Raw genomic sequence first — 27,930 nt, 5'->3', positions numbered from 1 at the left:
CCAGAACCAAGGCGGGTAGATGGAGTTAAGACGCAGATCATCCATGATTTAATTGAATGGCGGAACGGGCTCAAGGGACTGAATGGCTACTCCTGTTCCTAAGAGAATATACATGGTATGTGGAGAACAGATACGCTGCTGATTTTTGTTTTGATCTTTTGACATAAACAACATCTTCCACAGTAGTTGTGAATCTTATCTATAGGGCAGGGGAATATCGTTGAACACTCAAATAGGACGACATCATGCTGCACATTCACCCTTCTAGCCCTTCTGTCTTGGCACCTAGGCTATCATCTCTACAACACTCTATTGTGATTTCAAAGAGCACCTTAACATCTGGATAAGATTTGTAATTCTTTGTTCTAATCCACAATTAATAGATTTTCAGATCTAGTTTACCTAACATGCTCTTAGCAGGTTTCCATATGCTCAATCCTTCATCTCATTGAATATACTTTTCTTGAGATTCCTTTAGTTTGACATGTGCAAGAACTCACTTGCTGCCGAAAACAACAGCTTAAGACCAGCCTTTGCAGTCATATAGTCACACATTTAAAGAGATCTCCTAGGTGGTATAAATAAGCACTTCATTTCTCAGTTTCCCAGAACAAAATGCATATTTTTAAGCTACTAATTAGTCTGCACATGTCTGGCTTTCTGTGAATGAAGTTCATGTTAAAACAGATACAATTCAATTAATCTTACTGTAAATCAGAAACCACAATTCTGAACAAAAAGTCAAATCTGACATTTTAAGGCTATAGATTGCAGTGCTCCAAACTATAAAATCAAATAATTTAACACTCAACTATTTTACAAGGCAATTTACTGTAAGCTCGGTGCCAAGAAAGGCATGGAGAAGTGAAAGATGTTTCAACATAAATGACAATTAAGCAAAATTTACACGTGACTCAGACATCCATTATTCAAAAATGGATTATATTCCTTCTCTAAAAAAAGATATTTCTTGTTAAAAAAGGACAGCAGATATCCAGATCCTGACTGAACAATCTATTTTTTTCCCCAGATCAAATGTACAGTACTACTTTGAAAACATTGATAAGTTCTGTAACCTTCTTCCAGCTTTGCCAGGGCTACCTGTTTAGAACAAGGACTCTCAAGTATCCCGAATATTAGTTTCAACATCAGTTTAAGAAAATATATTCAATTACTGAAAATGTAACCTACTGCTAAAAAACGAGTGCATGCATTCTATCTTTCCTTGGTATGTAGTATGAAGCCAATGATTGCAATTTTCCACCTACAGCTGCTCAGTACTAAACCCAAGATGACGTATGGCATCCTTAAGTTCATCTTTCCTGCTTGAAAGATTGGCGGTTCAATAAAAGTAAATTCAGTTTTTATTACCTGATTCTGATTTGAGGATCATATTCTACAATTCCACCCATTCACAATTAAAGAAACTTGTTAAGGTGATTGAAGAAGTGAAATTCAGTTTTAATTACATTGGGTTCCTTGACCTTCACTAGTGTTTTAGAGATCAAGTTCCATGATTCTAACCATTTTTCTATGAAAACTATAAATTATTGGCCTAGCCTATCATTCCACTTAAGATTATTAATCGGTTTCTCTGATGCTTGCTTATTTGCTCTATTATTTCTAAATCGGTTTCTCACCTTGGACCCGAGGGTCTAAATTTCTTTGTATGGTCACAGGTTTTCACTCAAGTTGACTACACTTGCAGTAAGTGGAAGATTGAGTCATCACCATTACTCTCAGATTCTTATATCAACAACTGTTCTATACTCCAATCTACTTTTCCCCCCCAAGAGGCTAGAGAAACAGGGGCTCATTTCATTACAGCAAAATTAAAAGGAGTTCCGACAGAAGTGTTCAAAATTATGAGGAGTTTTGAAATGGTAAATAGATAAAAACTATGAATGAAACAATAACTAGGAGGGGCACAAATTTAAGATCTTCACCAAATGAACAAAGGGAGAAGCTGGGAGATTTTTAAAGCAGAGGATTGTTACAACCAGAAAGCAGGATCCATAATCGTTTTTAAAAAAGAGAAGTGGATAAATATTTGAAGATGACAAAATGAAAAGGGCATGGGGAGATGGTACTAAATGGATAGCTATTTTCCATTCCATAATCTTCAGGCTCCCATATTCCTTACCGCAATGCAAAATAATTGGATTTATCAATTTAATGGTGACTCCTACTACTATCACCGTTGATTATTTTTCAATTCTAAAACTAGCTTTTGTTTTCCATACTTTGCTTCCTTCATCACTAATTACCTTGCAGCTAAACTGCTTATATTATTCAATATTTTACATAGAATAGAGCAGGGAAACCTATGCGGAAATTAATTCTGTGTTTAATTAAGAAAAAGAAGTGCTCAGGTAAATTTAGGAGAAGTTAAAAGAGGGCCACTAGTGAAAGCTAATAAATTATTTGCTATGTAAAAAAAGTGTGAAAAGTTAATTTTTCCCATTCATTGATCGCATTTTGAAAATATTTTAAATATTAGCAGCAATACTAAAATGGCATGTGTTTATTGTGTGGGGGGGGGGGGCAGGCAAAGAGAGTAAATGCATCAAATCTAAATGTTTAAATGGCACAGGAAACTCAATTTATCAATCTCCTCCCCCCTCCGTAAGACATTTAAATTCACTAGTACTCTTTACCTCAAAATCCAGAGATAGCTTGAAAAGATTTTTAAAAATTAATTGTACCTCTGAATATTTTAACTATTCAAGTGGTCACAGTACGAGAATATCACATTCAACATTACATTTAACTAAAATCCTACAGATAACATAACACTGAAGGAGAAGTATAAAAACAAATCTGCCGAGACGACTTTTAGTCTCGACGACTCCAATCCATATAGTAGGGTGGTGAGGTCAACAGTTTGGTATGTAGCGACTTATGTTGGGAGACTAACCCCTCGTTCCTGCCAGAGTCTCTGCTTGAGTATGCCAAAGGCGGAACTAGCCCTGCCAATCCAGTGAGCGACGCTGTCGTCAATTGTGACGTTCTGAGAGAACACTACCACGGAAGCAGAGTATGCCTGTGGCAATGATCGTAACCACAGGGGTTGTGACTGGATGACGCCAGTCTTTAAGTTGACTACAAGGCCAAAAAGCTACGTGGCCCGAGCAAAGCGGTCAAATAGCAAGCTACAGTCCAGATATCGCAACAGTGGTGGTGAGATGAAATGCTATTAAAGACACATGAAAGGCCACCTTGAAATTTTGCAATATTAACCTCAACACCTGGGAAGAATGGATCAGCCAGCCACATAATGTACTGTGCAGTGAAAACTGATTTCTTCCACTGTCTAAATAAGATATTTAAAAGTTATAAATGCATCCACTGTTATACTTGTGTTCTTCAAGATGTGTGAAAGAGCATACATTTCAGCTGAATGATTGTCTCAATCCTCCTAAGCACAGTGTTAAGTAAATGATTTAGGCCAGGGGACTGCTACACTAGCTACCAAATAAGGACCTTATATATTAAAAAAATTGACACTCATATATGTTCTTACTTGTGTTTGTTTTGGTGAAGTTATGCTTGTTTATGGCTTAGTGCTTTCAAGTCTTTGAACAAAATCCTATTACACTTTCAAAAGACAAGTTTCATTGAACAATGCATCAATTTTTCTACATATTCATTGCGTGCTCATACGAAATAAATATAATTCTGCTGAAGATTATGTACATTCATTCTGTAGCATTAATTTTTTTGAGTTATTACCTTGATATCACTTGCATTTTTTGTTTACCTATTATTTGATTTGTAGAACAATAACTATAGTAATTTCAGTAAATGGAATAGGATATGTCAATGCAAGACATTTAGTATCATTTGGAGGTGAAACCTTACTGGACCTTTAAGTAATCCTTTCCAAAGGTTTGGTTTCAAAGGAACGCAGATTTCTATAATACGATATTGCAATAATATAATTGGTTACCTGGAACATTCCCATTAATCACAGTGTGAGCCATATCTGCATCTGTTTATTCATAAATCCACAAAGACATTAGTCATGCAACCACCATGCATCAAGTCCAGCCAGTCATGCAATCTGGAAAGGAAACAGAAAACACGTATGTCAAGTACATGATCACCAATTCATTCTTCTAGCAATTCTGAGTTGGTGCAAGTTAACTTCAATTGTGTAATTTAGTAAGAAGCATAGCTTGTGTTTTACGTGCACACATACATATATTCACTGCAGCACAACAAAAATCTTTGGAACAAAAACGATTCAAGTAGCTATTTTGTACAAAGAGCTTCATAGATTTTCAAAACCTCAAAAGTATCTGGATTTAACTAGAAACACAGCAAGAATTTTAAACAAGCCTCCCAAATAGCTCTGTGGATAAAGACATCATTCAGTGAGACAAATAAAATAGGTACCATGTTTGATCCCTGGTTTGTGCACCATTTCAGCTGATTTCAGCCAGGGAGCCAATTATGTGCAACTGGCTTTACTGCTCCTGAGCAGCAGCTAGTCAATCAGGGTTACGATCACTACTGAGTGACCACGCTGAAAAACATGTGTGGACTGGAACAGGCTCAGCCGAGATGCTTGTGGTCCATCTCAAACCAATTATATAGTGTGCTAATAGTCACTGCCTACGATCACAAGAACGACCATTTGGGAGAAGTATCAGATAGCCATGGAAACATATCCCAACATGATAGGTATAGTTGAGCAGAAGGAAAAGGGTAAAAAAATCAAATAGGATCTTTAAAAAATATACTCAGTACTTTTTTTTTTGAAGGTGCTTTATTCCCCTATGATACTCCTTTTGAGTATTAAAATGAAACTATTGTGAAAAAACACAGATGATGTGTTTTTGTATCTAATTAGGTGATAAGAGGGCAACTGTTGTACCATCATAATTTTTATCTATGGAAAGCAGACATATGAAAGGACATGATAAAATCAAGTCCAGCATTTTTCCTGCCTTTTCAAAAGAATGTCAACATAGAATCTGCCAAAAGAAAATGACTATCCAAATGGATGTCCAACTTCAAATAAATTTCAAAATGTTTTCTGATTATCTTAATTAAAAAAACACAAACACATCTGAAACAAACATTAAACAATTTTTTATTTGAAGTACTTAAGTCCTGAATATTGTCAAAGCATTAGTAGATAGAAGGTTTATGCATCTATTACAAGACTCAGAAACAAACAGGACGTTAATATATTTATACTTCACAATAACAAACTCCCATGCGATGCAATGAAATTACAAGCTGCACAAGCTACCTTAATGAACCATATATTACAAACTAAAGAAACAGAATTTCTTGCTAGTCACACTTCTCACAAATATTTCCGTGTTACACTTGAAGAAATATAGAACCTCTCCAAACACACAAAATGAAGCTCGAATATCTGTAGGCTCTAGGTTGACCCCTGTATGAACTCAGTGTTTTAACACCAATTACACTTTGTAGCCTTAAATCAATATTGAAATTCTGCTGCCCAACCAGTGCACTCCTATGCAAGTGCACCAGAAAGGCCACAAATTAGGCTAGGACGTATTGAGGGTGGAGCCCTCACACAAAGCCATCAACGTCGAGTGGGAGAGGGCTGGGGACTCCCAATACCAGAAGTTCCCGTGTCCCCAGACTGGCAGAGCATGTGTGACCAATACACCAGATGAGACCAGACATACCAGGCCAGCTAGTGGACCCCACCTGGGAAGATCTGCCTGGGATGCAGCCTGGAGCCCAAAGATCTCAAAAGTTTGATTGTTTTTTTCAGCCCCCTTACATGAAGGCTGAAGGGCAGCATGGCTTCCAGAAGAGTGGGGCACAGTACCACACCTACCCCATACATTCACCTGCCAGAGGCATTTAAATTATGTGACCTCCTCCTGACCCTGCAAACTGAAGCAGGGTAAGAGGGAGGGACTGCCTGGTGGATTTTCTACCCCAATATTTCTGTCCTTTAAATTCCTCGCAGTGAGCACTGAATGGAAAATTTACTAGTATACTAAAAATATGAAAGCTACTTGAAATTCAGAGTAGGTACTGACACAGTCTTAGTTATAAAATTCAGAAGTCAGCACACATTACCAGAGTGACTGGATACAAATGTGCCAGATAATTCTTCAGGACGCTGAATGTTGTATCCGATTAATTTTGATTTCCAAATACATATTTTCCCATGGTCTATTCTATCTTTAATGGATTTTTAAAAACAAAAACAATTACCAAGTGCTTTATTCAGAAGAGTCAGGCATAGCTCTGCTCGAGGTTAATTTTTTTTTGTAAAAACATATGTTCACCAAGTTTTTTTTTAAAAACTCAAATTTCAAACTTCCACTCCAGTCAAATCTATTTATTGCAGTTATTTTGACTAATACAATATAGAGTTCTACCAGTAACTGCTCTTCTAAAAACAGTACCAGCATAAATTCTCAATGATCTGCCAGTAACATTTCACAGAAGTCAAAATATGTGGTTTGACCAGTGATCTGTACTGCTTGCTAACTGCAGTTTTAGAATTACCAAACATTTTTCGGCTTTCATCAAATTAGAATCAATAATCTCTAGATTTTCTAGGTCTATATATTGATGAGGCGAGTAACTCAGAATGAATAATATAGTTATCTAAATTCACAATTTTCTTCTGTTCAGACTTCTTCACTGCTTTCACAGTCTTGACAAACCTGCCCTGTTGAAAATTCTCAAACCTCAGTATAACATTTCAAAGCAAGGGTCAGCAAGGTTGTACAATGACATGTTAGAATACTGACACTAACTGCTATCAAAGAAAAAAGCATTTTTAGGGTGCACACAATTGATACCACAAAGATAGCACCTTCATACTTCTAAGAAAACCACTTGTGTAAATTACGTTCAGATGTGTCCTTAGGACTTGATGATCTGAAGTTAAAAAGTCAGCTTTATGGGTAAACTGACGAAGCACAAAATTCTGCACTTAGCGAAGAAGAACAAAATTACTTACATAGAAAGTAAGATTCACATGACTTTTCAACTCTGCATTCCAATGGGTAACACAGATGCTTCAAGACAGGGCAAATTCCATTTACTGGTAATCAAATGGAATTTGTTCGATCATGATGCTTTGCAGGCTTCTTCTTGATCTGCAAGAGATCGAAGTTTTCCTGAAGTATAAGTAATGCACTATTTTCTAACGGGATCATAAAGTCTTAGCTCCATGCAGGTTTCTCTTCTGTGTTTCATAAATTCAGACTAAATTATTCTGCACCAAGATTCAACTGTGACCACACAAATTTTTTTTTGGACCTTGGACATCACAATCTTCAGTTCCGGGTTAACAGAAAGCTAGAGCAGCCAGGGATAACACACTTTCCAAGTTTCATTCCACCTCTGTCTGGGAGAGCACCTTACCTCTGCTTTGCACTTCCCTATGGTGGTAGAACTGAAATTAAAAACTCATGATGTGGTCACAGTTGAATCTTGGTGCAGAATAATTTAGTCTGAATTTATGAAACACAGAAGAGAAACCTGCATGGAGCTAAGACTTTAAGTACAGATCATTTTTTTGTAAACCTAAAATTTGTTCTCACTTTCATCCCATCAGATAATTTTTAAAAATCTAAATTTTAACATGTCACACACCCTGAGATGGAAGGACGAAAAGCTAACAGGTTTAATGAGTTACATACAGAGGAGTAAGTGAAGGACAGTTTGGAGCGAGAAATAAAAATCAAATCATAATTCGCAAAAACAAGGCTTAAGTAGTTTATAATCATCAGCTGATTAATCAGATTACAGCCTGGAAAGCATTTCACTTTGTGTATGCTTTTTAAAAATATATACATGGCCGTTAATGGAAGTTTTGGTGGGGGGAAAGGTAGAGAGAAAGAGAAAAAGAGTTCTATTTAACACCGGTTTCCATCAACAGCATCATAGACAATGGGTGGTCAGCACAATGCTTGTGGTGATCCATAATAACCAACTATAGTATAATTTTGAAGCTGACAATTGTGACATATTCTTTATAGTAGCTCCAAAAATGCAGCACACAGTGCTGGCCTGACCTCTGCTCCTCTGACTAGTAAAATCTCCCAAGACACGATTTACATTGGTTTCACTTTGTGCTGGACATCTTTTTCATTTTAGAATGAATGTTGCCTCCTGTACTCCCACTTAACTTTATATCTGTTGAACAGTCAACTCTTTAAAATCTGCAGAAAATTCAGTAGCGGTACATGAAGCTGGTTTACACACACAGGCCATTCAACGTCTCTTCTGCCCCACCCCATTGTGATTTTGAGCGCTCTAACACACTTTACTTATGCTTGCGGTGAAAGACAGATTTCATAGGCATGCCCATACCATCTATAAGGCAAAACTTCTGTGTGTGGTGTATCGTACCTCAGGCCTAATACCCTTGAACCACTGGACTATAAGGCAGATCGGGAAACTATGGTGGGCAACCAAAGTGGCAGAAAAATACCACAATTATAAATTATACATCTCAGGCTAAAACTACTAATTCATTTTTATTCAAAGATATAAATGATACAGAAGCAAAAATAAATCAACTGATGAAATGGTAATTCCAATAACTGCTCTTCTAAAAACAGTACCAGCATGAATTCCCACAATGAACATAACCCTATAATGTAAAAGTTTTTTCTGAGACCAAAACACTACTTTTTGGTAACCCTGTAGAATCCATTGTTAGAGTCCTTATAACCATATCTTAGAAATCCATAACACGTGTGCTTCTACTTTTATGGATTTTTATCTTGCCTTAGTAACTGACATTTGGTTCAAAAAAGTGCACTGGTCAACTATTCATCACCACCGAAGAGGCCTCCGTGCACAGCTGTCAGTCAATTAAGCCAATTTCAAAAGGCATAATGGACTGACTGAAGCATCCTTTGAAGCATAATGGTTCACACTTTGTCCAAGCCTCTCACACAGAAACTTCTAAAAATGCACTGTAACTGGAAGGCAAGGCATTACCTGTCCCTTGTATGATTAACGAGTGTGGTCTGCCTTTGTGGAGATATTATTCTCAGTTGGGGTCTTGTGAGGGAAGACTGCTTCCAGTCAGTTTAAAAACAACCATGTTTCATTATATATTGAGGTATATTAAAAAAAACATAATTTAATAAGTTGCAGCAGGATCTCTCTTACAAGCACCACTACACAAACAATACAAATATACCACACTGTATAGCCAATGTAACAAAGGCAAAAATCTCAAAGTGCAATGCTACTTTCTACCTTGGAGCTCAGCCAATGGCCATGCACATTCAACACTTGCAACCAATACTTCAGAAGGTCAACCCGCAGTTAGACTTTGACAAAAGTGGTGTAAATTAAGAACTATAATTGTTATGCTACCAGGTTCAGCTGACAAGTTGTCATAGGGATGAGACCAGAAAATTAAAATGTTTATTTTTATAATATGCCAAAAAGGTTTCAGCTTTTGATTTTTCAGTAGTAACAGTCTGATTTCAGTAAAACAATAAAATGCTGTATGTCGATGTGAATACACTGATAACTTGACTTTGATCACATTCCAACTCCTGGAAGGGCATATGAAATTAAATATGCTTCATGATTTAATAGATATAAAAGGGAAAAAAAAACAACTTGTATTTCCAGAAATTCACTGTGCCAAGATACTCCCTGAAATTGGGGGAAGCTAATATGTACTCTAAAGCCAAATAATAGATGGAAAACAAAATCTGTTCTTCTAGTTGAATTTATTGGGAACCTTTTAAAATGTATTATATACCTATGGCAATGTTATCAAAATGTAACATACCTAGGTCAGCTTAAATAAAGCAACATTGCCAAGTTGTTCATTTTGTACTTGACAATTACAGATGATTTGGTCATTTGTTTTCCTGTGTGCAAATTGGCTGCCATGTCTCCATAAATTATAACAGTGACTGCACTTCATTGGCTGTGCAATGCTTTGGGACATTGTGGTAATGGAAGGTGCTACATAAATGCAAGTTCTTTCTTTCATCTGACTACACAAACACCAATGGTTGGTCAAACTCAAAAAAAGCATCACAATTGTCAATTGTAAAGTGCTGCACAGAACAAAAGAAAGCAACATACATAGTACATGAATGGTTTGGAAATAATTGAAGGTGAATCTAAAAGATCTAGAAGTCTTAGTAGATGTTCAACATGTCCGATCAACGTGGAACAACAATCAACATTTAGGGAAGGAAACCTGCCGTCCTTACCCGGTCTGACCTATATGTGACTCCAGTCTCACAGCAATGTGGTTGATTCTTAATCGCCCTCTGAAATGGCCTAGCAAGCCACTCAGTTGTACAATCTCGCCACAGAAAGTCACAAGAAGAATAAAACCAGACGGACCACCCGGCATCGGACCACTAGGCACCGGACACGACAAAGGCAAACCAAGCCCAGTCAACCTTGCAAAGTCCCCTACACTAACATCTGGGGACTTGTGCAAATTGGGAGAGCTGTCCCACAGGCTAGACAAGCAACAGCCTGACATAGCCATACTCGCAGAAGCATATCTTTCAGCCAACATCCCAGACTCTTCCATCACCATCTCTGGGTACGTCCTGTCCCACTGGCAGGACAGATCCACCAGAGGTGGTGGTACACTGGTATAGAGGCAGGAGGGAGTGGCCCTGGGAATCCTCAACATTGACAACAGACCCCATGAAATCTTGTGGCATCAGATCAGACATGGGCAAAGAAACCTCCTGCTGATTACCACCTACCGTCCTCCCTCAGCTGATGAATCAGTCCTCCTCCATGTTGAGCACCACTTGGCGGAAACACTGAGGGCAGCAAGGGCACAGAATGTACTCTGGGTGGGGGACTTCAACGTCCATCACCAAGAGTGGCTCGGTAGCACCACTACTGACCGAGCCCTGAAGGACATAGCTGCCTGACTGGGCCTGCGGCAGGTGGTGAGTGAACCAATACGAGGGAAAAACCTACTTGACCTTGTCCTCACTAATCTACTTGTTGCAGATGCATCTGTCCATGACAGTATTGGTAGGAGCGACCACTGCACAGTCCTTGTGGAGGCAAAGTCCTGTCTTCACACTGAGGACACCGTCCATCGTGTTGTGTGGCACTACCACCGTGTGAAATGGGATAAATTCAGAGCAGATGTAGCAGCTCAAAACTGGCCATCCATGAGGCGCTGTGGGCCATCAGCACCAGCAGAATTGTATTCCAGCACAATCTAACCTCATGACCCAGCATATTCCTCACTCTAACATTACGAACAAGCCAGGGGATCAACCCTGGTTCAATGAGGAGTGTAGAAGAGCATGCCAGGAGCAGCACCAGGCGTACCTAAAAATGAGGTGCCAACCTGGTGAAGCTACAACTCAGGACTACATGCATGGCAAACAGCGGAAGCAACATGCTATAGACAGAGCTAAGCGATTCCACAACCAACGGATCAGATCAAAGCTCTGCAGTCCTGCCACATCCAGTCGTGAATGGTGGAGGACAATTAAACAACTAACGGGAGCAGGAGTCTTCATGAACATCCTCATCTTTAATGATGGCAGAGTCCAGCATGTGAGTGCAAAAGACAAGGCTGAAGCGTTTACAACCATCTTCAGCCAGAAGTACCAAGTGGATGATCCATCTGGGCCTCCTTCTGATATCCCCATCTCAGAAGCCAGTCTTCAGCCAATTCCATTCACTCCACGTGTTATCAAGAAATGGCTGAGTGCACTGGATACCGACAACGTCCCGGCTGTAGTGCTGAAGACTTGTGCTCCAGAACTAGACGCACCTCTAGCCAAGCTGTTCCAGTACAGCTACAACACTGGCATCTACCCAACAATGTGGAAAATTGCCCAGGTATGTCCTGTCCACAAAAAGCAGGACAAATCCAATCTAGCCAATTACTGCCCCATCAGTCCACTCTCAATCAGCAAAGTGATGGAAGGTGTCGTCGACAGTGCTATCAAGAGGCACTTACTCACCAATAACCTGCTCACCGATGCTCAGTTTGGGTTCCGCCAGGACCACTTGGCTCCAGATCTCATTACAGCCTTGGTCCAAACATGGACAAAAAAAAGTTGAATTCCAGAGGTGAGGCGAGTGGCTGCCTTGACATCAAGGCAGCCTTTGACAGAGTGTGGCACCAAGGAGCCCCAGTAAAATTGAAGTTAATGGGAATCAGGGGGAATTCTCTCCAGTGGCTGGAGTCATGCCTAGCACAAAGGAAGATGGTCGTGGTTGTTGGAGGCCAATCATTTCAGCCCCAGGACATTGCTGCAGGAGTTCCTCAGGGCAGTGTCCCTGGCCCAACCATCTTTAGCTGCTTCATCAATGAACTTCCCTCCATCATAAGGTCAGAAATGGGGATGTTCACTGATGATTGCAGAGTGTTCAGTTCCATTCGCAACCCCTCAGATAATGAAGCAGTCCGTGCCCGCATGCAGCAAGACCTGGACAACATCCAGGCTTGGACTGATAAATGGCAAGTAACATTCACACCAGACAAGCCCCAGGCAATGACCATCTCCAACAAGAGAGAGTCTAACCACCTCCCCCTGACATTCAACGGCAGTACCATCGCCAAATCCTCCACCATCAATGTCCTGGGGGTCACCATTGACCAGAAACTTAACTGGACCAGCCACATGAATACTGGGGCTACAAGAGGTGGTCAGAGGCTGGGTATTCTGCAGCGAGTGACTCACCTCCCGACTCCCCAAAGCCTTTCCACCATCTACAAGGTACAAGTCAGGAGCGTGATCGAAAACTCTCCACTTGCCTGCATGAATGCAGCTCCAACAACACTCAAGAAGCTCAACACCATCCAGGACAAAGCAGCCCGCTTGATTGGCACCCCATCCACCACCTTAAACATTCACTCCCTTCAAAACTGGCGCACCGTGGCTGCAGTGTGTACCATCTACAGGATGCACTGCAGCAACTTGCTAAGGCTTCTTCCACAGCACCTCCCAAACCTGCGACCTCTACCACCTAGAAGGACAAGGGCAGCAGACACATGGGAACACCACCACCTGCACGATACCCTCCAAGTCACACACCATCCGAGAACCATAGAAAAGATACAGCACAGAAGGGGGCCATTCGGCCCATCATGTCCGTGCCGACTCGAAGAACAACCAGGTGTCCATTCTAATCCCACCTTCCAGCACCCAGTCCGTAGTCTGCAGCTTATAGAGCATTTTAGGTGCAGGTCCAGGTACTTTTAAAAAGAGTTGAGGGTCCCTGCCTCTACCACCAATTCAGGCAGCGAATTCCATACACCCACCACCCTCTGGGTTAAAAAAAGCTTTTCCTCATGTCCCCTCTAATCCTTCCACCAATCAGCTTAAATCTACATCCTCTAGTTCTTGAACTCTCCGCTAGGGGCAACAGGTATTTCATGTCTACTCTATCTGGGGCCCCTCAATTTTGTACACCTCAATCAAATCACCCCTCGGCCTCCTCTGCTCCAAGGAAAACAGTCCCAGCCTATCCAATCTCTTCTCGTAGTTGCAATTTTCAAGCCCTGGCAACATTCCTGTAAATCTTCTGTGCACTCTCTCCAGAGCAATTACGTCTTTCCTGTAATGTGGATACCAGAACTGCGCACAATACTCCAGCTGTGGCCTTACCAGCGTTTTATACAGTTCCATCATTACACCCCTGCTTTTGTATTCTATACCTCGGCTAACAACGGCGAGCATTCCATATGCCTTCTTCACAACCTTATCTACCTGTACTGCCACCGTCAGGGACCTGTGCACATGCACTCAAAGGTCTCTCACTTCCTCTACCCCCCCAATATATTCCCGTTTACTGTGTATTCCCTTTTACTGTTTGCCCTCCCTAAGTGCATTACCTCACACTTCTCCAGGTTGAACTCCATTTGCTACTTTTCCGCCCACTCCACCAACCCACGTATCTTCTTGGAGCCTACAGCTATCCTCTTCACTATCAACTACAGGGCCAATTTTTGTATCGTCTGCAACTTTGCCAATCATGCCCCCTGTATTCAAGTCCAAATCATTAATATATACCACAAACAGCAAGGGACCCAACACAGAGCCCTGTGGCACACCACTGGAAACGGATTTCCATTCGCAAAAGACATCCATCGACTTTTACCCTTTCTTTCCTGTTGCTGACCCAATTTTGGATCCAATTCGCCACATTTCCCTGTATCCCATGGGCTTTTACTTTTCTGACCAGTCTGCCATGTGGGACATGGTCAAATGCCTTACTAAAATCCATGCAGACAACATCCACTGCACTACCCTCATCAATCCTCCTAGTCACTTCCTCAAAGAATTTAATCAGATTTGTAAGGCATGACCTTCCCTGAACAAATCCATGCTGAATGTCCCTGATTAAACCATGCCTTTCCAAGTGACAGTTTATCCTATTTCTCAGTATTGATTCTAATAGTTTACCCACCACCGAGGTAAGACTGACTGGCCTATAATTGTTCGGCCTTTCCCTCGTACCCTTTTTAAACAATGGTACTACATTTGCAGTTTTCCAGTCCTCCGGTACCTCCCCTGTATCTAGTGAGGATTGGAAAATGATCCTCAGAGCATCCGCTATTTCCTCCCTTGCTTCGTTCAATAGCCTAGGAAACAATCCATCCGGCCCTGGTGACTTATCAACTTTCAAGGATTCCAGTCCCTCTAGTACTTCCTCTCTCATTATGTTTACCTTATCCAATGTTTCACACCTCTCCCCTTTCACTACTACGTCCGGATCATCCCTTTCCTTTGTGAATATGGAGACAAAATATTAATTTAAAACCCTACCCACATCCTCTGCTTCGACACACAAGTTACCCTTATCCCTGATAGGTCCCACCTTTCCCTTAGCTATTCTCTTGTTCTTAATGTACTGATAAAACAGCTTTGGGTTTTCTTTAATCTTACTGGCTAATATTCTTTCATGCCCTCTCTTTGCTTTCCTTATTTCCTTTTTTACATCATCCCTGTACTTTCTATACTCCTCTAGGCTTTCTGCAGTATTTAGATTTCTGCGACAGTCATAAGCTTTCTTTTTCTGCTTTATCTTGCCCTGTATACTTCTAGACAACTAGGGGTCTCTTAATTTGGCAGTGTCACCCTTTATCTTTGAGGGGATGTATATATTTTCTAACTTGGAAATATATCGCCATTCCTTCATGGTCGCTAGGTCAAAATCCTGGAACTCCCTACATAACAGCACTGTGGGAGAACCTTCACCACACGGACTGCAGCGGTTCAAGGCGGCGGTTCATCACCACTTTCTCAAGGGCAATTAGGGATAGGCAATAAATGCTGGCCTCGCCAGCGACGCCCACATCTCATGAACAAATAAAAAAATCAAAAAGAACAAGGCCATGACTAATAATGACTTTATTACATGCAGATTGGCCATATTTGTCAATTCCAACTCTCAATGAAGTGACATGTTCATAAACATGGTCACCATTTTTCCTTTCAAAGAAGTTTGGATCTGTGCCTGGTATAGAGTAACAACTCAACATACTCTTGAAATAGCACCTCGATTTTAAGACAATTCATCCCATGAATTCAGCCAAAATGCAATTTACAAACTCCTTCACAAACCCAATTAATACTAAGAAACACACCACTTTTTTTTTGCCAATTTCCGTCCCTCCCCCATGGCCTGGACTCCTTGCTGGGAAAATGTTAGATAGCGCCTCTGGCATCTCGTTCAAGTGGCTGTGATTCATTTGGGAAGCTTGACAGTGAACACCAGCAGGCAATTTGACTGTGGAGAGCATCACAGTCAAACCCTATCCTGTTCTTGCCTGATGTCCACACATATGTGCTGGATAGCGAGCAGGAATCCTGGCCAATTCTCTTTCGAACTCAGCGGCACAGAAACCAGTTGTTTATCCAAAATATAACAGTGATTACACTTCAAAAGTATTACATCGGATGTGAAGAGCTTTAGCACAATGACGTGCTATACAAATGCAAGTTCTTTCTTTTTTAAGCAGCTCTATTGTTCTGACTGAGATCAACAAAAAGAACATAAATTAGGTATTGTACCTGGCAGCTTGCTGGATAACAGCCATTTTCAAAACATTTGTGGGTTTTTTTTTTAAAAACGTCCCCATCCCTGCAGAATTATTCAATTTGAAACCATTGTGAATGCTGTTGGCACATATCACTTGCTAAATATGACAGCTGGCTGACAAGCTGTGAACTAAACAAAGGAGGTTCAGAGGGTTTATAAATTTAATTTAGTGATTTGAGTCAGGCCACTGAGTGGGGGGAAAAAGTTCTGTTTCAGTACTTAAAAAAAATGCAAAGTGACCTTCCACACAGCATCAGGAAGATGATAAGCATCATTAAGAAAATGTCACCAGGCAGGTTATTTTTCCAGTCTTTTTCAAGTGATACATTTTTGGCAACAGACAAGCTCCTTGGTGACACATATCCAACAGAAGCCAGTATGGGAACTGGAAAACATATTCTAACAGCCCTGTGACTCAAGATTAGCATGGTTTGTTATCTCTGCCATCTTAGTGTTCTTCTTGGCTACTCCTAACATAACATGCGACTGAAGTTTAAAACAAAACTCCATTTGTGTTGTACATCTTCATGTGAGATTTAATAGCAATGTATTAACGGTCACAAGCTGCCACTACAACATGGAGAAAACATTTTTATTTGACAAATACAGGTGCGAAAATTTAGGTCAATTTGGACTGTAGGCTCAACTCTGGAAGGGTAGGAATTCAAGCCACTGTCAGAAGTTTTACATAAATGTGACAGGGCCAACTTGAAGACCACAATTGGGCATGCACAAATTAACCATAATTAATGATTGTGTTTGGAATACATTACTGCACGAATAACTTTGTAGATGATTACCATACAATGATGAAAAACAAGATTTTTTTTATTCATTCACGGGATGTGGGCGTTGCTGCCAAGGCCAGCATTTATTGCCCATCCCTAATTGAGAAGGTGATGGTGAGCCACCTTCTTGAACCGCTGCAGTCCGTGTGTTGAAGATACTCCTACAGTGCTGTTAGGGAGGGAGTTTCAGGATTTTGACCCAGCGACAATGAAGGAACGGCGACATATTTCCAAGTTAGGATGGTGTGTGACTTGGAGGGGAATGTGCAGGTGCATGCGTGTATCTTCAAGAAGATAGGGGTGGTAAGACAGGAATTGCAGGCTTGATAGTGCTATATAACTTGAATAACCAGTTTGCAATTCAGGATTTACTGGAGTAACAGAATTCACAACACTGGGCTACAAAACCCACATGACTGTCATGTCTACGAGTGATATGGTACAAGTAAGATACAGATCAGCCATGATCTAATTGAATGGCAGAACAGGCTCGAGGGGCTGAATGGCCTACTCCTGTTCCTATGTTCATTTGTTACTCTGTGGTTATGTATCCATAATATACTGCTCACAATTATTTATCCTCTTGCAGAAGATTAAGGTTTGGCATTTAATTTGAAGGACAAGACTCAACATACACACACACACACACAGTTGCATACTTTATTTTCAGGGTGGATGTCACTTCAAGTTGAATCCACTAACCTATTACAATTATTGGGTGGAAACATTGCTATTGGCAGGATGGGAGTTCCATGGCTCACTTCCAGGCTTGTAGCACAAAAGCAAACACGCCTCTGAAAACCTCAAAGCTTTTCATTTAACAAGACACACCCTTATGATTAACAGGATTCGAAGTACCCAGTGAAGAAATACAGGAATGTGTTTTGTTGCCTACGTATCTCCATTTCTCTAGTGACTCAAACATCTTTTAACACCAGTTTACAATACATGCTATACAGCCCGATTCCATACTCACGTTCTGAAGAACCACTACATTTTAAATCAAGTGCTATCAGCTTACAACAAACATGCGTTTGCAACTTAAGTGTTTTAGCTGGAAGCTAAATGTTATTGGATGCTTGCTCTTACTTTTAGGCTTGATTACATTTCAATACTAGCTGATTCTTATTTCTGTGGTAAGAAACAAGAACATGCATTTATATAACACCTTTCACAACCTCACAATGTCCTTAAGTGCTTCACAGCCAATGAAGTACTTTTGTAGTGCAGGGAAACACGGCAGTCAATTTGCACACACAAAAACAGCAACAAGATTAATAACCAGATAAATTGCTTTAGTAATGGTGATTGAGGGATAGCCATTGGCCTCGACACCGGGAGAATTCCTCTGCTCTTCTTCGAATGTCGACATGGGATCTTTTACATCCCCGAGAGTGGAGACAGGGGTTCGACTTAACGCCTTATCTGAAAGACAGCACCTTTGACAGTGCAGAACTCATGCAGTACTGCACTAAAGTGCCAGCCTAAATTATGTGCTCAAGTCTCTGGAGTAGGGTTTGAACGCAGAACCTTCTGACAAAGGCAAGAGAGCCATCATTGCACCAAGGCTGACACTTAATCTATATGCATTTTTGATCTCAATTTTCTCTCCCTTATTTCCTGAGCAGCAGTCCCGAGAGCTATCAAAGATATTTTCATTCCTTCTGTTGGTAATGTAAGAGACAACTCAACAGATACAAGTAATCAAGGAAATTCCATGCCACTTATCTTCCAGGATTGCCTACCTTGAAGACATTCTGTTCCTCCGTTGCACGTGATTTTCATTTGTTTCTTTACCCGATTCACCTTCTTGCTAGCTCTTTCCTTTCTCTTTTTTTGATCCTGTATTTCCCAAAATTACTTTCACAGCCATATCTCTTGCCTCAGCACCCGTCTCCAGCTCCAAGTCATTCCGCGTGGTTTAGAGCTCAAATTCCTGTTTCAGATCCTCCCATGAACACGGATACCATGATATTCAGCATTCCTCTAACTACTAAGCAACTCTTGCCGCTTTTTGAAATCTACCCTCTTCACCACGTGCCGCTGCATACTTACTTTCAACCACTCTCTCCAGCATTGACTCACTTTATGCCAGAGTTGCCCTGGTCCTCAGTTCTAATTCATCCTTCATCTCATCCTTGCTTTAAGAAAAACTTTTCTTCCTCCTTTCAGATGGCAAGAACTGTTATCTTCAACAATTCTTAGATGCCAGCCTTTCTCTGGATCTATCTTCCTCTTTGCTTTCTCCAGAATCCATCTCTCCTCGTGTATTTTCACAATCCCCATCTGACCCCGAATAATCAGTCTTCTGCAAGGTCGCTGCTTCACTTCCCTGCGCTCCTATCTCAGCGAATTTTACGCTCGACATGATGCTGAGCTCTTCTTCTGCCACCTTTTCCTGTGTGCCTACTTTTTTTGGCCAAGGGGCTTCCCCTGTATATCAGACTCTTTCTTCAGCCGCGTCGATCCACCTGACCCCTCCCTCTTGTCTTCAACCCTCTCGATCTTTTTATTGAGAACTGCCAGCATGATATCAGCTGTGACAATTTCTCCACTCCCTCACTCACTCTAATCTATCGCATTCTGAACTTGCAACGCTTCATCACAGCTCCCAATCCAGACATAATTATCAAACTTGCTGACAAAGGCGACACTACTGTTGTATGGCAGAACGACCTCTACCTTGTCTTGGCTGAACCCCAACTATTCTGATAACTCCTCCTATTTCCCCTTGGACCATGATCCCACACACACCAAACCATAATTTCCTAGATGGTTACTGGCCTTATCGTCTCTGGAGCTTTCCCTTATGGTCTTCAACTTCAGTTTCCAGACCCCGCAAAGCCCATTTCTACCTCCTCGCCAAGTTCCACAAATGGGACTGTACTGGTAGACCAATCGTTTCAGCCTGGTCCTGTTTAGCCGATCTTATTCCTGTTATGTCATCTATTTTCCCTCCTGGCCAGTCCCTACCAAACTATATTCATGACTCTTGACACCCTCACCAATTTAACAAACTAAGATTTTAAGGTCCTAACCATCTAATCTTCACCATGGACGCAAAGTCCCTCTACACCTCCATCATTCACCAGTCGGGCCTGCGGCTCCTCCACTTCTTCCTCGAACAGTGGCCTAACCAATCCTCATCCATCACCACCCTTCACTGACTGGATCAACTTGTCATCACAATGAACAGCTTTTCCTTTAACCTCACTTATTCCCTCCAGAAAAAAGGTAATGCTTTGTGAACCCACCTGGGTCTTAGCCATCTGCCTTTTTGTAGGCTACAATGAACACTCTTTGTTCCAATCCTACTTTAGTCCCTTCCCTGACCTCTTCGTTCATTACATTGATGGCTGTTGGAGCTGCCTCTTTCACTCACCCTGATCAAGAGAAGTTAACTAACTTTGCTTCAAATTTCCACCCCTCCCTTACCTTTATGTGAACGATCTCCGACTCTACCCTTCCCTTTCTGGACTTATCTCTCTTATCTCCGAGGACGGGCTTTCTATTGACATTATAAACCCAACGACTCCAAAAATTACTTGGATTATACTTCTTCCCACCCAGTTTCCTGCAAGAACTCCATTCCCTTCTCAGTTTGAGTTTTCCACTGTATCTGCTCTGATGATGTCACCTTCCACAAGAGGCTTTCTTCACAGCTAAGGATTCCCTTCCACCATGATAGTCATGACCCTCAACCGAATCCCTGATGCATCTTCTGCACTTACATGGGAAGGTAACACCTGCCCATTCATCACCTCCCACATCACTGTCCAGGGCCCCAAAACACCCCTTCTGGGTGAGACAGCAATTTAGGTGCACTTTTTCCAATCTAGTATAGTGTATTAGCTACTCATGATGCAGTCTGCTCTACAATGGGGAGACCAAATGCAGATTAAGTGACAGCTTTGTTGAACGCCTCTGTTGTCTGCAAGTGTGACCCCCGCGTTCCCTGTGCCAATTCAATTCCCTGTCCAATTCCCACTAACCTCTCCACCAACATCGTTGGTCTTGTAAACTGTTCCAGTGAAGTTCAACACAAGCTCGAGAAACATCATCATATTTTTCTATTAGGCACTTTGCAGCCCCCTGGCCTTAATATTAACTTTGACAACTTGAGTTTAGCTCTCATTATTTCTTCAGCAGGAAGGGCTGGAGTCATGGGATGGGCATGGCGACATTTGAGGTTGGGGAGTGGGCTGGTGCTTGGGGCGAGGACTGTCAGAACATCGTGCTGGTCAGGTGCACTGCACTCTTTGTGTCAAGCTGCTTTTTTCTTCTTTCAAGCTCCTGGGCACTGGACCCTGCTTCACTGCCAGTTTTCATGCTTCCTGTCTACCTGCCTTATTCCCAAACACCATCCAGGACAAAGCAGCCTGCTTGATTGGCACTCCATTCACCACCTTAAAAATATTCACTACCTCCATCACTGGCGCACTGTGGCTGCAGTATATACCATCTACAAGATGCACTGCAGCAACTTACCAAGGCTTCTTCGACAGCACCTCCCAAACCCGCGACCTCTACCACTTAGAAGGACAAGGGTAGCAGTCGCACGGGAACACCACCACCTGCACGTTCCCCTCCAAGTCATACACCATCCTGACTTGGAAATATATTGCCGTTCCATCATCGTCACGGGGTCAAAACCCTGGAACTCCCTACCTAACAGCACTGTAGGAGAGCCTTCACCAAACGGACTGCAGCGGTTCGAGAAGGCTGCTCACCACCACCTTCTTCAGGCAATTAGAGATGGGCAATAAATGTTGGCCTTGCCAGCAACACCCACATCCCATGAATGAATAATAACCCACTCAGCAATTCACACACACTGACACATATACTTCTTTGATTTCTCTCATTATGCCTACTATTGTCTCATGCCATTTAACCATCTCCTGTATTCCATTTAAGAACTTTACAGATCATTCTACTTATTTTCTTGTGTTTTCTCTTCCCTTCCCCTTGTTTTGTTCTAGGTGCTAGGGTAATGTTACAGTCACTCCCTGGCACCTCATTTGAATGACCATTTTTCACGTGAACCTTGAATATTAAACATTTTTAAAAAACGTTTTTAAATTTAACACGGGCTCAAGACCTGCTCCAAAACATGTACCAATGTTGTTCTGCAGACGCCCACTAGGAGGTGCACAAGGCTGCCTGACAATTTTGATTCTCTGACTTTTTCCCTCTCCTTCCCCGCCCCCCCTCCCCTTGTGGAGAACCACTGGTCAGAAGAACATAAACTTAACATAAGAAATAGGAGCAGGAGTAGGCCATACTGCCCCTCGAGCCTGCTCTGCCATTCATTAAGATCATGGCTGATCTTTGCCCTGAACTCCACTTTCCTGCCCGATTCCCATAGAGTCCAAAAATCTATCCATCTCAGTCTTGAATATACTCAACGACTGAGCATCCACAGCAGTCTACGGTAGAGAATTCTAAATAGTCACGACTATCAGTGAAGAAATTCCTCCTTATCTCAGTCCTAAATGGTTGACCCCTTATCTTGAGACTATGTCCCCTAGTTCTAGACTCTCCAGCCAGGGGAAACATATTCTCTGCATCTACTCTGTCAAGCCCTCTTAGAATCTTATATGTTTCAATGAGATCACTTCTCATTCTTCTAAACTCCAGAGAGTATAGGCCTATGCTACTCAATCTTTCCTCACAAAACAACCCTCTCATCCCAGGAATCAATCGAGTGAACCTTTGTTGTACCCCCTCTAAAAAGGTGAGTATATCCTTCCTTAGGTCAGGAGACCAAAGCTGCTCACAGCACTCAAGGTGTGGTCTCAGCAGAGCCCTTTACAGTTGCAGCAAGCCTTCCTTCCTCTTATACTCCAGCCCCCTTGCAATAAAGGCCAACATACCATTTGCCTTCCTAATTGCTTGCTGTACCTGCATGTTGACTTTGTGTGTTTCATGTACGATGACACCCAAATCCCTCTGAACACCAACATTTAATAGTTTCTCACCATTTAAAAAAAATTCAGTTTTTCTAACCAAAGTGAATAACCTAATTTCTCCACATTATACTCCATTTGCCAACTTCTTGCCCACTCACTTAACCTGTCGATATCCATTTGCAGGCACTTTACGTCCTCCTCACAACTTACTTTCCCACCTAACCTTGTATCATTAACAAACTTGGATACATTACACTCAGTCTCTTCATCTAAGTCATTAATATAGATTATAAATAGCTAAGGCCCAAGCACCGATCCCTGTGGCACTGCACTAGATACAACCTGTCAACCCAACCTTGTTTTCGGTCCGTTAACCAATCCGCGATCCACGCTAATGTATTACCCCCAATCCCATGACCCTCGATCTTGTGTAGCAACCTCTTATGTGGCACCTTACTGAATGCCTTTTGAAAATCCAAATATACTACATTCACTGGTTCCCCCTTATCTACCCTGCTAGTTACACCCTTAAAAAACTAAGATTTTCAAACACTATTTCCTTTTCATAAAACCATGTTGACTCTGCCTAATCATATGACATCCTTAATAATAGATTCTAACACTTTCCCTACTACTGATGTCAGGCTAACTGGTCTATAGTTCCCTGATTACTCTCTCCCTCCTTTCTTGAATAGTGGTGTTATATTTGCTACCTTCCAATCCATGGGGATCATTCTAGAATCTAGGGAATTCTGGAAGATCAAGATTAATGCATCCACTATCATTGCAGCCACCTCTTTTTAAAATCTATGATGTAGGCCATCAGGTCCAGGGGATTTGTCAGCTTTTAGTCCCATTAATTTTCCTAAAACTTTTTCTTTACTAATCTTAATTACATTAAGTTCCTCCCTCTCAATAGACCCTTGGTTCCCCTCTATTTCTTGTATGTTTTTTGTGTCTTCTACTGTGAAGACAGATACAAAATATGTGTTTAAAGCCTCTGCCATTTCCTTATTCCCCCATTATAATTTCTCCTATCTCTACCTCTAAGGGACCCACATTTACTTTGGCTAATCTACTCCTTTTTATATACTTGTAGAAGCTCTTACAAACTATTCTTCTATTTCTTGATAGTTTACTCTCATATTCAATTTTCTCCCTCTATCAATTCTTGATTATCCTTTGCTGGTTTCTAAAACCCTCCCAATCCTCAGGCTTACTGCTCTTTTTGGCAACATTGTAAGCCTCTTTTAATCTAATACTATCCTTACCTTCTCTAGTTAGCCACGGTTAGATCACTTTTTCTGTGGAGTTCTTAATCCTCAAGGTTATGTACATTCGTTGGGAATTATGAATTATTTCTTGAAATGTTTGCCTTTGCTCATCTACAGTCATATCTTTTAATCTAATTTCCCAATCTACCTTAGCCAACTCACCCCTTGTACCTACATAAATGCCCTTGTTTAAATTTAAGGCCCTAGTCTCCACTCAAAAGATCAGGAGCTCGTGTCCTATCATGTACTGCAATTGAGAAGACTTCCCTCCACACAGTATAATAGAAAAGGATAGCAACACAAGTCAATTATTACAATGTGTTGAGCATTGCCGTTTATCATCATCAAGCAAACCAATTAACTAGTCAATTTGTATATTGTTCTAAGGACAGCTGCAACCCTCCTAAACACAATCATGTTATCAATCCCTTATCTACTTGAGAACTTGGATGATTAGCCATCAACACCCTTACAATACAAACTGTACATAAAATACACATATTTCTCAAAGCAGTAGTACATCTCAGGCAAAATGTCTTAGTGGTGCAATATTGAATATTAACATTGTATCATTAATTTGCAGGATAAACATTAAAAATTGCATGGGTCCTTACCCTTTTAATTAAAAGTAGGCAAGTAATCTGGCTACTCTGTTAAAGATTGCTATTTTCAATGTGGTGGGTGAAGCAACTGCAACTGGGTACTTTTTGCAGTTGTGTGCCTCCCATCCATTTCCTAGGCAACATACCAAATGGATAAATGTGATAAGGCGTGGTTTTGTCTGTCACTGTACCTAATGCAGAGGCTGGCTGGCTAATCCAGCCACATTGGGCAAGCACCGATTAAACAACAAATATAGAACTTGTATTTACATCGTGCCTTTCACATTCTCAGGTGTCTCAAAGCCAATGAAAAATATTCATTGTTATGTAGTCTATTGCAGCAGCCAGTTGTTTCAACAAACAGCAAATGAATGAATGACCAGATAATCTATTTTTGGTGATGCTGGAGGGAAGAATGTTGACCAGGACACCAGAAGAACACTCTGCTCTTCTTCAAATAGTGCCATGGGATTTTTTTTTTTATGTCCACCTAAACATACAAATAAGGGTTTAATTTAACATTTCATCCAAAAGACAATTTAAAAAAAAACTAAAACTGGATTAATACTGGGGAGAAATTCCACAACGTCTTCTGCCTAAATGGGCAAATTCTTAGTTTTGTCTGTTGAAAAAACAACTATGGCGATATAATTGCTAATCGTTCACTGTTTTGCATGAACAGCTCGCGTTTCTGAAGTGGTATCTATACATTTAGTCCTGTAAATCGGCGTTTCCCTGACCTCCAGCAGCCTGGGCTAAGGCTCACCAAGGTTTTCTGAAAGCTGTGCCTGTGTAAAGCCAAACTGAATGCGAAAAGGGCTGATTGCTGGGGGGTTTTACCAATCAAGAGCAGAACAGAGCACAGGGAGAGAGGGGGGGAAGTGAATGGTATCACACACTGTTGCAAAGCAGAGTTTGCGCTCAAGTCTGTTCGACTGAAGCTACATTTGCTGTAAACTGAAAGTGGTATATTCTTTTTCAGGCCTGCAAGTGGAGACCTGCTCAGTTCTGAGGCTCAAAACGGAGGAATACTAATTTTTGTTAGTTTCTAAAAATACCAAATTATATATCTACAACTTGGGCTTAGTGCAAAAAAAGGAAATCCTAACAAGTTCTAGAATCTTTCCATCTTCAAAAATTCCATTCTTTCTTGACTGAGCATAACACTGCCATAAAAAGTTAAATAACACATTAATCTACAAGACTGTCATGCTGAGAATGACCTGTACTTCTGCCACTTAGATGCAAAAAAAATCAAATAATATGAAAGAAAATAAATCTTTATTTTAGATCAGGAGATATGCTTCCTACATTACCTGTACTATTATTGAATTTTTCAGCCAGTCTGCTTGTTTTCATGATTAAATCCATTGTTTAATAAAGTAACTGCAAACAATAGACACATATCAATTAAATCAAGGCCAAGTCTCCTCAATAAATCTAGCTAGACTCCATTGAGAGATTTATAATGTAATTTGAAGGGAACCTGACCATACAAAACCTTGCTGTCCTAATATGATTGCTTTAACACTGCAATGATGGTTTGGACCAGCAAACCTAGAAAGGAAAAAGGCACCTTATTTCATCTGTTTTTTTTTAATATAACCTAAACTTAAAAATTCTGGTTATAAATCACAATAGGGGAAGGGGGAAAGACAAGGAAGGCGGCGAGACTATTGGGGCAACAAAGATGCAGGAAGCGGATTTGTATCTATCATTTTCCACATCTGCTGAGTTGTGAAATAGGCAATTACTGAATGGGAACCAAACACTACCCTCACTCCAGGGCTGCTCAAATTGCTCAAAATGAAATAAAGAGACTGAAAAAGGTCAATGGAGAATTTAAAAAAGTTATCTTGTAAATAAATCAGGTTTGCCGAGGCAATTCACTTCAAATTAATTGAAAATACATCAGAATCGTCAAAAATCGAAATTTCCTTTGGGGGGTTGCCCCCACACCCTCCTAGGAAATAGCTTTTGCACCATCAGAACTCACTTTCCTGGTCAAAAATTTCTAAATCCACCATTGCAAAAATTGTACTTGTGCATATTTGGAGTTTTCCCTACTTATAATAAGATTGTGGAATATGGGGTATAGCTACCACCTAATTCATAATAATTCATGTCCTACTGCACTCCCATTCATTATTTTCATTTGTCACGTTAGGCTATTGGGTTTCAGTTTTTACAGAAAAACAAACTGAACAGCAGAATGTGATTCCAAAACACCAATACCTGAAATCTGATTTAATATAAAAAGGAATTAAAATTATTTGGTCACCTTGGTGCAGTAGCCTTGGTCGTAGGCCTTTATGCAGGACTGTTTTTGGGTTGTGTATTTATGGACTGGTCAGCTTTTTTGACCCTTGTAGGTCAACATCAATGAGTGGACCAACCATGTTGTCTCAACTGGAAAGGAATCCTTTGGGTGATATCTTCATCCAAGGGCCTATAGTGATGCATTCTCTATGTTTATAGTTATTCAATGATCAAATCAAGGTCCCCAAGTCTCCAATCTTGCATTCTCCCATTTAATGATGTCCCTCAATAAGTGTCACTGACAGTCTGAATGTTTTTCTTGCATTCTTGTGTTTGTCAGATTCACATATTTCATGGCACTTTTCACATAATACATTAGCACAATTTAACAATCCTTAACAGTACAGCTTCCAGTTCCAGGTAATTTAAACAGAATTCAATGAGTAAAATATTGCTGCGTGTACCAGAGTTGTATTCTGCACTGCAATATGATAATCTAATTCGATTAGAGTAAAATTTGGATTAGATCTGTCCAATTAGCGATCTATATTTTTTGCTCCGATCCTTTTATACATACAAATTTAAGCCATTCCTTCAGTAACCAAATTTTTCAACATCGTAGTGCCAGATTTAGGGTCAGTTAAAGCCAGTTATTTGGATGCTCATTTAGTATGGATTCTACAAGACTATGAGCTGACTCAATGTGTTTACAGTTCCATTTCTGGCTTGTTTATACCAACGGCAGAATTGCAGACACACAAAGAACTGTATTTACAATTCTGCTGCTGGTACAAGGAAGCCAGATTTGGTACTGTAAATGTGGGGAGCTGGCACACCAATATTCCAGAATCCAATCTAAACTCTAGAATAAATGCAACTTTAAATTGTGCTCGCGAGATTGCGATGACAAACCTTACCAAACTCAAAGCAGAAAATAAGATTTTATATTAACACTACAAAGGGCATTAGTTTACTCTCTTTCCCAAACACACTTTATGCCCTTTTTGAAATTTATTACAATAAAAATAAACAATTAAATTATTGCAGGGTACCAAAT

The 27,930-nt window shown here is 40.7% G+C and overlaps 1 protein-coding gene across 4 annotated transcripts in view; it reads right to left on the bottom strand.

Moving 5' to 3' along the window:
• kank1a (KN motif and ankyrin repeat domains 1a) overlaps positions 1-27,930 on the bottom strand; it is a 292,375-nt gene that overhangs the window by 63,579 nt on the left and 200,866 nt on the right. For 3 of the 4 annotated variants that reach the window (XM_067983269.1, XM_067983270.1, XM_067983272.1), the window contains one exon: positions 3,950-4,063. In XM_067983269.1, coding sequence (XP_067839370.1) covers positions 3,950-3,983 — 34 coding nt within the window. In that variant the 5' untranslated portion in view covers positions 3,984-4,063. Of the gene's footprint in view, positions 1-3,949; positions 4,064-6,970; positions 7,037-27,930 lie in introns of those variants that run through there. The other variant, XM_067983271.1, reaches the window with a different exon arrangement.

Source organism: Heptranchias perlo, chromosome 4, assembly GCF_035084215.1.
Source record: "Heptranchias perlo isolate sHepPer1 chromosome 4, sHepPer1.hap1, whole genome shotgun sequence".
Classification (NCBI taxonomy): Eukaryota; Metazoa; Chordata; class Chondrichthyes; order Hexanchiformes; family Hexanchidae; genus Heptranchias; species Heptranchias perlo.
This window is presented reverse-complemented; position numbering and strand designations above follow the sequence as displayed.